This window comes from Monopterus albus, unplaced genomic scaffold (assembly GCF_001952655.1).
Source record: "Monopterus albus unplaced genomic scaffold, M_albus_1.0 scaffold153.1, whole genome shotgun sequence".
Lineage (NCBI taxonomy): Eukaryota > Metazoa > Chordata > Actinopteri > Synbranchiformes > Synbranchidae > Monopterus > Monopterus albus.
This window is the reverse complement of record NW_018128033.1, coordinates 435364-448242: the sequence shown is the minus strand read 5'-3', so window position 1 is coordinate 448242 and position 12879 is coordinate 435364. Positions and strand designations below refer to the sequence as shown.

General features: G+C 40.9%; 1 protein-coding gene across 1 annotated transcript in view; it reads right to left on the bottom strand.

Annotated features, from left to right (window-relative positions):
- epb41l5 (erythrocyte membrane protein band 4.1 like 5) overlaps positions 1-12879 on the bottom strand; it is a 34410-nt gene that overhangs the window by 12990 nt on the left and 8541 nt on the right. Inside the window, exons 3-16 of the mRNA XM_020614893.1 lie at positions 10784-10888; positions 9744-9786; positions 9390-9468; positions 9036-9080; positions 8179-8231; positions 5792-5912; positions 5450-5537; positions 5163-5251; positions 4697-4766; positions 2324-2493; positions 1452-1558; positions 1191-1209; positions 688-733; positions 401-519 (exon numbers count right to left, since the gene is read on the bottom strand). Coding sequence (XP_020470549.1) covers positions 401-519; positions 688-733; positions 1191-1209; positions 1452-1558; positions 2324-2493; positions 4697-4766; positions 5163-5251; positions 5450-5537; positions 5792-5912; positions 8179-8231; positions 9036-9080; positions 9390-9468; positions 9744-9786; positions 10784-10888 — 1154 coding nt within the window. The remainder of the gene's footprint in view (positions 1-400; positions 520-687; positions 734-1190; positions 1210-1451; positions 1559-2323; positions 2494-4696; positions 4767-5162; positions 5252-5449; positions 5538-5791; positions 5913-8178; positions 8232-9035; positions 9081-9389; positions 9469-9743; positions 9787-10783; positions 10889-12879) is intronic.

The following is a 12879-nucleotide window of genomic DNA, read 5'->3' as shown; positions in this document are numbered from 1 at the left end:
TACACACTCTCTGCCCCCCCCCCACTTCTTTACTGATCCCTGACCACAACAAGACAGGGTTAGTGGAGAAGCCATATTAAGCTACTCTCATGTCATTAGACCATGAAAAGCACACCTAGCTACCCACCCACTTCTTTCAGCACCCAGTAGGGATCAGCTGGCCCGCCCCAACCTTTCTTAACCTGTTCTTAGCACTGAGCTGTGGTAAACTGCAACCAGCACATGAAAAATTTGCCATTTAACTTCACCACACTGATTCATTCATTTTCAAAACTGCTTACCACCTTCAGGGTTACAGGGGGCTCACACATATTTCAACAAACATTGGGTGAAAATTTAAAGAATAAAATAAAATAAATGACTGAACCAGACAGAAAACTCGAATGACCCAGGCACCAACCTCCTTTTGTCTCCTCCAGGACTCCTGGGCAGAGCTTCAATTTCCATTGGTCCGCAGGTAGAAGCAGCGATGGGACTGACCAAAGGTACGCCTGACCAGGGACCTCTACTGGGAGCAACCTGAAGGGGGAAGAGAAAGAGTAGGATTCTATGAAACAATGCAAAGGTCCCTTAGTGGTTGATCTCTCTCTCTCTCTCTCTCTCTCGCTTCCTTTCAAACATGCACTGCTGTTTTGTTTCCCTGTATGATGGAGGAGGATTTATAAAAGAAACCCAGGTCTTGCTCACCTTGTTGTCTTTGCTGGAGGAAACACCATTGCCTGAGGTAAGAACTCTAAACAAAGAAAGAAACTGAGATATTACTCAAAACACTTAGAAAGAAATCTTAAAACTGTATATGGATTTAAACTGTAAATAACTGCACGGGTTTTCAGTGTCACATGAAACATTTTGGTGCAATATGGACAATTTGACTAGATGTTCTATTTAAATGCTACCAGGTTATCCATGAACCAGTCTGAACCCCATCCTAATTTAAGGCAACACTGTTCCATCCTTTCAACATGGTTTTAAACACTGTATATGTTTTGTTGCTTCTAAAGTACCAGTAAAACCCATGTGTAGGTTTGTCCGACCAGGTTTGATAAACATTCCGGGGGCTGTCACAAGGCTTTGAGTCAGCTGGCCCCATGACAGGTTAATACTACCAATGACACACAGTGACAACCCAACTACTGTGGGTGTGGTCCTCTTAAATTAAAACTTTACCACAGAGTGTAAACATGACTCACTCCTGAGGGTTGAGTGGCCCTGTAAAAACACAAAGAACAGACAGTGAGTGCTGTAGACAGCTATACACTAAAATAGAAATTGTTCTAAAGTGTTTATGCTTACATCATGTAAGACATTTCTATTTTTGCATGCAAGGGTACAGTGTCAGTGTGTCTAAATAATAGGTATACATGCGCTTGCATGTGTATATGTTTTGCAGTTGAAGATATATGTCAACTGGTCATGTTTATTGCCACTGAATCCGCATGTGTTGTCCTCACCTCTGTTCTGCATGGTTCTTCTTGAGTAACGTCGACTGGGTCTTCTCTCAAAAGAGGAGGACCGCCTTGCTTTACTGGCCCTGGTTGTCTGATACTCTGTCTTTCCACTGGTAACACAAACATAAGACTGTTAGTAATGGTGACCCTGAACGTTTGTTAATTATTTTTTTTGATACATCTCATTGTCACAGAAACAACAGGCACAGTGATGACCCCTGCTGATCTCTAGTTGATAACCTTCCATTAACAACAAACCCTGTAACCTCTGTGTTAAACAAACATTCCTGCCAGTGCTCATCCAAAAGGTAATGTTTAAAAAACACACAGAGGAAAATGGCTGGCTACTATGTTGACACAGTGGCTGTCCTGTACCAGTTTAAGTATCTGTGTGTACACATGTGGGTTTTTTTATGTACATAGGAATGATACCGTGTCACACTAGGATTTTCTCTGTTGGTACGTTTTAAAAGAAACATACACATAACTCTCTAATTTTGTTTCACTTAACTCATCATCCACAGTTTCTTTTAAACAAGCGCGCCTGATACTTGGGAATGTTGTTGGTGCCACAAGTAAATGTGGATGTTATGTTTTAATCAAAACTCCCACTGTAATGTAGAAAATATGCTTATTTCCATTTTTTTGTATGCGTGACCAGGGAAATGCAACCTATAGCCTATTAAAAAAATGTAATTGCATGAAATAGGAACATAATATTGTTTGATATTGATTGGAGGCCCCTGAATTGAATCAAAATCTCATTGTGGCATATTCTTAAGTTTCAGGAAAACATCGGATTGCTGGCTAAAAGAATCAATATAGGATCATATCATGATGATACAGGTGATTTACACCCCTATCTGTTACTGTACCTGTATCTGAAACGTGATCCCATGCGTATGAATCCAGAGCGTGCAGAGTTCTTTTGTACCGGCCCTCTCAGCCTAAAGAAAGCATGGTGTTCCACAGCACATTTCCAGAGGTGCTTACAGGCCTTGGGATGGTCCATCCGAAAGACAAATGTATGCTCCTGCTCTTTACCCTGCGAAGGATCAGCAGGCAGTTCGATTTGGGTGACACAGAGGAGACGATAAGGTCACAGAATAATAACATATTGGAATCTCATGTGAGCGTCTTTCAACCACAGCACAATGTTTATACCACGCTCTATACTTTAAATTAATACAGGGTAAATTCAAAACAAACTGATTTCAAGATCTTTCAGTCACAGCTTTAAGCAAAACAAAGGTCAAGCGCTACAGTAGATCTTGTGACTTGTGAAAGGAGACTGAATGTGAAGAATGACTGGCTGCCCTGCAGTGTGCCTCATTAATGTGATTTCATGTTGGTCTAGATGAAAGCCTGCCTGGCACCACAGCCAGTTACAAACCTTGTACTGGAGCCTTTCCACTGTCACAGTCATATTAGTTTTGTTTCCCTCTTCTCATTGGTTCCACATATGCTTCACGTACCAGAATAACAGTAAACCTACATCCTGTGTATACTGTTTAGCATTTCTTTCGTTCAACTGTCAACGTAGCATGTGTTGCTTATGCTGTCAGACCCAGGTCCTGTGCTTTTAGATGTAAAAAACAATTCTGCATCCCCCACAGCAATCTAAGTAGGACCCGACCACCACGATGGATTACAAAGCAGGATCTGCTCCTAGTTGGGTCCTCTATTTTTAATTTATGGGCCTGGATCTGCCCAATGACCTCTACTAATACTATCAACAGACATATTTAATAGCTAAACAGAGAGAGAAGCACACACAAGCTCACAGTCACAGAACATTCTTAGAGTGACAGTCCAACTAGTCACCTGTTCCTGTACATTTTTACTATGTGCTTCTTCAGCTACTGTAGGGAACAGGCACGATTTACGCTCATAATATGTGCAACAGGTTTTAGTGCAATGACCCTCTGACAAGATTCACAGTCAGCACTTTCTGTTGTTTCATTTCTGATGCACCTGCTGTACAACAACCAAGCACCACAGAATTCAAGTATGTCTAATAAATGGCAGCAGTGACAGGACATGTATCTAATACACAGTATAAAAGCGTAGGACTGAGCTGGAAGATGAGAACCCTGTGTGTAGGAGAATGGTGCATGCCAGAAATACCTGATGGGGCAGGCTTCTCTATTAACCTCACAGACCTCTGGGATGGACACAAACAGACTCACTCTCTCATACACACCAGCCTCTGGCTACTACAATATCGAGTCTTGTTTCATTTGGATTTGGAACAAGCCTCTTTTAGAGCTCAGGTACTACTTCAAACAAAAGGCTTTAAAGGGAATGTTTCATTATTTCATTTCTTTTATTACGAGTGAAGAAAACTCTGTTTTTGGACATTTTCTTTTATGTAATGAAAATGCTGAGATTTATCTCAGAGAGCATAGAGATTTGTTTATTTGATTCAGGTTTGTTTTCATAAGAGGGGAGATGAGATGGAGTTCATGGTATTTAATATTATACAAGTCACAGGGGACAGCAGGTGAAGTCAGCTTGGCTTCACATACCCTGGTTAAACTGTTGCTTATGTTGATGAGGTAAGACAGCCACAAACTGCTCACTGCACCATCAACAAATAAAAGTATATCAAGACATGATTTGAACATATAGGACACAGATGGACATTAGAAACACTCACAATGTTGTATGAGCATTTTGATAACTTTTTGCCAAGAAATGGTGCCATTATTAAGATCTTCAATAAATATAAAAAAAAAAAAAAAAGCACACCTGGTAGGCAATGACTAGAGAAACAGCTCCTGACCAGGTTTAGGAACCATGTAAAAATAAACGGCACCAGGCTTGTTGTGCTGCTACTTTTGGTTCAAATAAACACAGTGCGGTGGTCTGTTCAGGCTTCACTGAGGTGCTATGACTGCCTCTCTCTGGTATTATTTCATTTTCTTTAGCTGCTGTAGCCACCATCACTCAAAGCTGTTGACTGGCAAAGCTCACGAGTGCAGTCTTCTCCAAGGAAACATAAACAGCTTACGTTACTGTCATAACTCCAGTGAACTGCTGCTGATGGAGTCTGAGTGACAGCAGAGGAAGCACTAATCTCAATTTCCTGATCTGGGTATTTTTCACATCACTACAAATAATAATAATTATAATGATTAGCATTCTAATGAATTCCATATATTGCCCAGCCCTCGGTACTGTACATGTTCTGCATTTTCAACATCCCACTGTATGGCAAGTATTTGAGAGTGTGTGCTCATGTTCACCTGTTCATCATCCTCCACTACCACAAGTGTTAGTTTGCTCTTCCTGAAATCCAGACGAGTGATCTTGGGCCTAAAACAAAGACATCGAGTATATCCAACACAAACAAACACGCGTGCACACAGAGGAATGATAAAAAACTCAAAGGCGTTCTTATGAAGTATTTAGGGAAATACAGTATGGTAGTAAATGAGGTCATAACCAAACATACCAGAAGAAGAGGCCAATCTTGGTTTGTCCTTCAAACACCAGAACACCAGTGGGTGTCAGACCCAAACTGTACTCGTTACCATCTCTTGCCTGCAGGACACACAGAGAGGCCGGAAAAAAGAGTCGAGACAGCATTATGAGCCTGGTGCATATTTATCTTCTTAAGCACATTGCTTCCACTTTCTGTCTTAAATCCCAGATTTGCTCTTATTTAGGGAAATACAGTATGGTAGTAAATGAGGTCATAACCAAACATACCAGAAGAAGAGGCCAATCTTGGTTTGTCCTTCAAACACCAGAACACCAGTGGGTGTCAGACCCAAACTGTACTCGTTACCATCTCTTGCCTGCAGGACACACAGAGAGGCCGGAAAAAAGAGTCGAGACAGCATTATGAGCCTGGTGCATATTTATCTTCTTAAGCACATTGATTCCACTTTCTGTCTTTTACACTGTTTCTGTTTTAAATCCCAGATTTGCTCTCGGTGTGCAATCCCATGTATGTGTTAGTAAGATGCACTAGTGGGAAAGAATGGTTCAGGTACCTTGACCATATGCATGTCCACCCCATACATTTCTAGCCACTTGGCTTTGTTCAGGTAGTTAATCTCAGCTTGAGCTGGCATCTGACCTCTGAAGGAGGAAAAAGAGAGTAGATACAAAACAGAATGAAAAGCATCAACAAAAATATAACTGCAGTTCAAAGCCAAGATGATAACAAAAAAGCCAAAGGCACAGTCACAAGTCGAAACAACATACAGATTGGAATATGAAGCACATCCATTTGATTCATAAGATATCTGCAGTTTCTGGCCATTTTATAAATGCACTCCCCCTCATTAAGTTAACTGACTGCCCACAGATACAACAGTTGGTGAAATGCTCACCTGCACTCCTTCCATGCATTGTATATAGCCAGCTCCACATCCTCCGTTTGGTTGGGGATGAAGCGAAATTCCGACACCAGGTCTAGATTATGTTCTAATGGGTCACAATCACCCAGCTCAGCTGAAAATACATAAACACATATACTTATCAGCTCACACCCTAAGGAACATGGGTAAGATTAGTAGCATGGCTATAGTTGTGGACTGAGGGAGACTGTACAGATCTAAGGGTGTACTCACGCTAGGCATGGTTGCCTTATACTGTGACAATACTGGGCAATAAGGTTTATGCTTATGCACTATGTGTACCGTGCCCAAATCCAGCTGAAAAACATCCGGGCCCACCTTTTCCAGTAGCCCGGGGCACAGTACAGAACAAATACATTAGTGAAACAAACTAGTGATTTTGTTTGTTCACACATCCATGAAAAGATCAGATCAGTGGTAGATAACAGGAATCCTAATGGACAAAATAAATTCTCTCTCCATGTCACAGCAGGTCACAGAGTGATGGGTATCTGATCCCGCATTGGACGAGCAGTCATAGATTTTATCATGTGAAAAAAAAGGGGGACAAAAGATGGCCGACATAGGAAAGAACATAAATCTTAAACAGATAAATGAAAACAGTGTTTTGAAAATCAGACTTGGTGAAGATCCTACTCTGGTACTTTGATGTAGAAACAGGACAGAGTGAGAAGCCTTGGCTCTGATCGCATTCCAATTTCTGGGCAGATAAGATAAACTAGGTTTCGCTGGAAGCTCTTCAATATTTAATGTGTCAAACCCTCAGGATAAAGAGTACATCATATTCCTATCTCTGTAAATGTTAGTGGACCAACAACATAATTCTGAAAAAGGAAAATGAAGAGAGAAAGCTTAACTGAGGAACAGAGGAGACAGAACGGGTGCAGGATTAGGGGGCCTATGACGAGGATGGAGCACTAATGAGCTGGCATTTACCCCACGGTGACTGTGTGTGTCTGTCTCCAAAGGCCCATGCACACAATCCCATTCCAAAATGTCTCTAGAGACTCAATCTTTGGTCTTCTGAAGCAGGACTCTTTATATTGCTCTTGCAGTTGAATTCTACATTTAGCACTAATAGCAATACATATTTGTAGTTTAAAAGGTACGAGTGGTTTGCCATTCAGCATTTTGTAGTAGAGAAAGCCCAACGGATTCCTGCTCTTCTAGTGCATTGTAACATGGACTGTACAAAGCTCTGGCATCATCAGTAGCTCTGAAATGGACATCAGGCTGTCCTACTCTACACTAGGTTTGATAAGCAAATACTGCCAGTAAACCTGAGATAAGAGGTCTTGCTGTTACACAGCTATTTGACTTACACTGCTGAGGAGAAGGTTAGATAAGAAAAAAACATAAATATGATGAAATAACGTCAGTATCTCGTAAAAAACTACATAGGAAAAAGTACTTGGCCCTGGGTTCAGTAATATTCAAATATATTATAGTACCATATACTGTAACAAAATATTTCCGTCACTAGACATATGATGAATTATCTGTCCATTGCAGTGGCAACAGGCAGAAAGACACTTCTCCTGGTCTGTAACAGATGCCCACACCACCTCAGCTGGCTCCTTCCCTGTTAAATCTCTGTAGCTCAACAGGCATTGCTGGACTTCAACGCCAGCTCCCTTTCACAGTGGCCCGACGTTCTCCCAGCTTTTTAGTCCACATGGGAGAATAGCCGTTAATGCAGAGGAACAATGACTCACTGCTGAAGTTCTTTTGAAATCCTGAGACGTCACCCTTAAAGTACTGTGGTAAATCACATCTCAGCCACATGTGTCTACAATCTCATTCTTCACCACTCCACCCAAAGCTCCGCCATCTCTTTGATTTGCAATCTTATTGTAGTAGAGGGGTTTATGTGCCTCAGTGACCATAGGAGCAATCTTGCCGGGAGCATTACTCAAAGCACACAGCGATTCACAAAGACAGCCATGGCTGGTTCGAAAGCATCAAGCATCTTGTGGAGCAGCAACACAAGAGTCTGCTTCTCTATTTGGACTTAAGAGTGGCTCTGTCAGGTGTGCACCTCGGCGGCACACATCTCAAATGAGATGTGGCGAAACCAGCTTACAGCTACAAAGTAAGCGCAGGGCTCAGGAGCGGCATATGCTGGCTTTGTGGGATGGCTGCAACAGATTTAAGATATGTGAACAAATAGAAACTAGCTTTTGGAAAAGGGTCTTCACTGCATTTGGAAGAACTACCAGGTTTTGGGCAGCAATGACAGCACACATCTCAACTCTGCTAAATAGTTTGTGCTGCAAAAAACATTACACCTACAAAGAACATTTGCAACAAAGGTGATTCCAACTATGAAAGGAAGAATCCTGGACGCCCGTGGTGCTTACCCTGTAGTGAGAACGCAGCCAACTCCACTGCTGTGTCAAATGGACATTCTAGTCTGAAAATACAGACATGTGAAAATCAGTCACAGCAAAATTAATAAAACTAAAATACCAACATAGGCCACTAATGCCCTTATGACTGTTACTGAAGTCTACTGGTCTCGACCACTTTCTATTAACACTCAGCCAAATAATGCAAGAAAGAAAGAAAGAGATTAATCTCCTTTGTGGAAAAAACTAACAGTAACAGTCCACATTATACTGACTATTAATAATTCTTTTTTGTTCACCACAATGTAATCCTGTAAGCCTCTTACAGCAACATGGCCATGACTGACAGGACGAAGAAAGGCAACTTACTGTGTTGGCCTAGTGATTTAAAACTTAGCTGTGTGAAAGAAATGCTTGAATAACAGGACAGAATCACTACTTTATAACAATAAACCTAATACTCCACAAAAATTACTGTCAAGGAAGGTGGTAGTAAAATAGTGACTAGGACAACAATGAGGGCCAGAGCTTGAAAAACCTTTAATTGTTAGTGTTAAAGAGCCGACAGACAACTACTAAAAGAAGGGGGAAACATTTTTCAGGGTGGTGTACATCAGCCTGATTAGTTTTATATACCACAGCAAATACAACAACTACTGGCATTTTTTATTCTGCGAACTGGCAAAATACACGCCACTGTCAGGTTATGTATGATAAACTGAATAACTGTTATGCATCAGCCTAAATTCAGTGAATGTGACGATCATATTTCTGTCCGTCCCTCTCTGAACATTTATTTAGTGTGCCATGACATCACCAAATGTTTGTCCTTCTTTAAGGTGAACAGTTAGATGTAGGACAGTACTTACTTGCCACTGAGGATGTCTTGCTTTAATTGCAACACAAATAGATATCTGGAAAAAACAAAACATAATACAATACAGTTAATTATTGTTATGAAACATGTTTTATGGAATATGATTTTAAAAACAACAACAATCTCTGACAAACATGCCCATCATGTCTTGTTTTTGGACAAATGGGTAAAAATATGTTTTAAGTAGTAGCTGTTTCACCTGAGTGAGTTAAATTAACCTCCTTTATGAGGTTAACAGATTTAAGAAGCAAAAAAAAAAAAAAAACCCAGTTACATACGTTTTTTTTTTGTTTGTTTTGTTACATTTCTGCAGAAGAAAGCGAGCTACAGAAGTGTCTTAACTGACCTGGTGAGCTCCTCATGCAGGTTGTTTGGTTCTGAAGAGTAGAACTTCACTCTCATGTGAAGGCAGTACGGTGGGCCGACTGCAGGACAAATCCAAATGACAGCTGAGCGCATTTTATCAAGTCATAATGTGCATAACAACCAAAATACTAGTGTGGAAAAAATGGAGTAAACAAGTCAAAACACATAATACACACTTAATTTTGTTATTCACAAGAAATGAACTGTAAAACTGTGCACAGTGCCCAACGACCCGGAAGTGTAAAGAGAACATTTCTTTTGTTATATAACAGATAATTATGCAAGTCTGGGGAGGTGAAAGAAATGGGTAAAGGCAGAGCCTCTATATACTTACTTTTAACTTGCTTTTTGATACTTTTTGTAACATCAAGCCAATGCTGAAACAACATGAAAGTGATTAACAGTTAAGGAAACATAGCATCTCCAACAAGGTCAAGTTTACAGCCAACAGCGACATACTGCCTTCACATCAACTACTCAACTACTTCACCTGCTATTAGTCAATATGTAAGCAATCACATAAAAATCTATTATAAGTAAATTAAATATTTATATTTGCAAGTGAATTAATCTACAAAATACAGTCAACTAGTGACAAGCTGAATGGAGGATGTCCTGGGCGGCACACACACACACACACACACACACACAAAGTCTGTGTTGTGTTCTATGCTGTGGATCTTCCTGGAGATTCATGCTCTGTGGGGCACGGCTGCCAAGGAGAGGCAGCGGTAGTGGTGTGTGTGTGTTGGAGAACGAGTGACAGAGAGAGATAACAGAGGAACTCACTGCACTCACTGGTCTCCTCTCCCCCACATTCTTTATTACAGCCCCCCCCCCTTCTCTCAACTTTAATTCAACCTCCCACACATTTACCTCCTCCCCTCTCCTGTGTCCCTCCCTTCTGCTTCATCTTTCCTTCCACAAGCTCCCCTTCCTTCCATGGCCTTCACAGAGTATCAGTGTGAAGGAAGAGGGTCACTGACTAAAATGGTTTGTCTCAGTCTGACTCCCAGAGCAGACAAAAGTCCCATAACCAATCCCTTTAGCCTGTTCATTGAAAATGAAAGTCCCTGTCTGAAACCTTCCATCACATGGGTGAACAGTGATATGAACTGAAATAAAGAGTATGGCTGAGAACTGACTGAAACATGGGATAACATAACTGAATAAACGTGGATAACTTCACTTTAGTAGATATTTTGTCTTAGTAACTTTCTGTGATCAGTAATTGTGCAAACTGAAGGTTACAATGCATTTTGTTTTTCAAAATTAACCGTTAAATCCAACAGATGATGTCACCTATAGTCAAGCATTAAAAAAGCAGAGTATAAAACAACAAGACTGCAGTGTAAAGTGTATGTCCAATCTTACTGGCACTTGTGCTGCGTCCATGAAGCGTAGCCCAAAGTAGTCTTTCTCTATGATGTCCAGATGGTACATGATCTGCTCAAACAGCTCCTCGCCTTTGGCTTTTTTCTGTTCAGGGAAAAACATAAACACTCAGGGCCACAGGGGACCAGTACTTAGTAACACCTCCTCTGGCAGATATCACAGCTTGCAAACGCTTTTCATAGCCAGCTAAAAGTCTTTCAATTCTTGTACTTGGGATCTTCTCCCATTCTTCCTTGCAAAAGGCTTCTAGTTCTGTAATATTCTTTGGTCGTCTTGCATGCACAGCTCTTTTAAGATCTACCCACAAATTTTCAATGATGTTTAAATCAGGGGACTGTGATGGCCATTCCAAAACCTTCAGCCTGCGTCTCTTGAGGTATTCCATAGTGGATTTCGAGGTATGTTTAGGATCATTGTCCTGTTGTAGAAGCCATCCTCTTTTCAGCTTCAGCTTTTTTACAGATGGTGTGATGTTTGCTTCCAGAATTTGCTGGTATTTAGTGGAATCCATTCTTCCCTCCACCCGTGCAATGTTTCCTGTGCCACTGGCTGCAACACAACCCCAGAGCATGATAGATCCACCCCCATGCTTAATAGTTGGCAAGGTGTTCTTTTCATGAAATGCTGCTCCTTTTTTTCTCCAAACATGCCTTTGCTGATTGTGTCCAAAGAGTTCTATTTTAACTTCATCAGTCCACAGCACTTGTTTCCAAAACGCATCGGGCTTCTGTAGATGTCCTGTTGCATACTTCAGACGTTGGATTTTATGATGGGGACGCAGATAAGGTTTTCTTCTGCTGACTCTTCCATGAAGGCCTTGTCTGTGCAAGCATCGCTGCACAGTGGAACGGTGCACCACCACTCCTGAGTCTGCTAAATCTTCCTGCAGGTTTTTTGCAGTCAAATGGGGGTTTTGATTTGTCTTTCTGACCAGCATACGAGCAGTTCTGTCCGAGAGTTTTCTTGGTCTTCCAGATCTCATCTTGACCTCCACAGTTCCCCTGATCTGCCATCTCTTAATTACATTTCTTACTGTGGAAACTGCAAGCTGACAACGCTTTGCTATCTTCTTGTAGCCTTCTCCTGCATTGTGGGCATCAATAACTTTCATTTTCAGGGTCTTACACAGCTGCTTAGAGGAACCCATGGTTGCTGGGTGTCCACAAGTGTGTGCACAAGGTTTGAAGAGTCAAAGTATTTGTACAGCTTTGAAATTGGCATTTACCAATGACAGCTGTTGCTGTGCATCAGATCTAACGAGCTGATTAAGGTCTGATACCTTGTGAGAGACTTTGAGACTCTGGAACTCTTAGGGTGCCCAAACTTTTGCACCATGCCATAATAATGTTTTTATTTTTTATTTTTGTTCAATTTATGGCATAAGAAGTAACTATGCATCACTGTTTGCAGAAAATATTGTGCATTTTTTCCATTTCCAAGAGAAACTGTGTTAACATCTGTTCAAATAAAAAATCACCAAAATCTGTTATTTATCAAGGGGTGCCTAAACTTTTGCATAAGACTGTAGCTGTGAACTAGTGATATTAAAAAAGAAACCCCCAATGAAAATATTCATACACCTGTTGATGGTCATGCACTGACAGAAATACAAGGTAAAGAAGTGAAGGCAGCTCTCAGGATGGTTGAAGTACCTTTAAAGTTTAATGTGATGGTGTTAAAAAAGCCCTATATAGTTTAACCTCTACAGTGGGGCAAATAAGTATTTGATACACTGCCGATTTTCCAAGTTCTCCCACTTACAGAGAATGGACAGTTCTGTAATTTTCATCGTAGGTACACCTCAACTGTGAGATAGAATCTACAAAAAAAAAAAATCCAGTAAATCACATTGTTAGATTTTTAAATAATTTATTTCCATTTTATTGCATGAAATAAGTATTTGATCACCTACCAACCAGCAAGAATTCTGGCTCTCACAGACCTGTTAGTTTGTCTTTAAGAAGCCCTCCTATCCTCCACTCATTGCCTGTATTAACTGCACCTGTTTGAACTCGTTACCTGTATAAAAGACACCTGTCCACACACTCAATCTATTAGACTCCAACTTCTCCAAC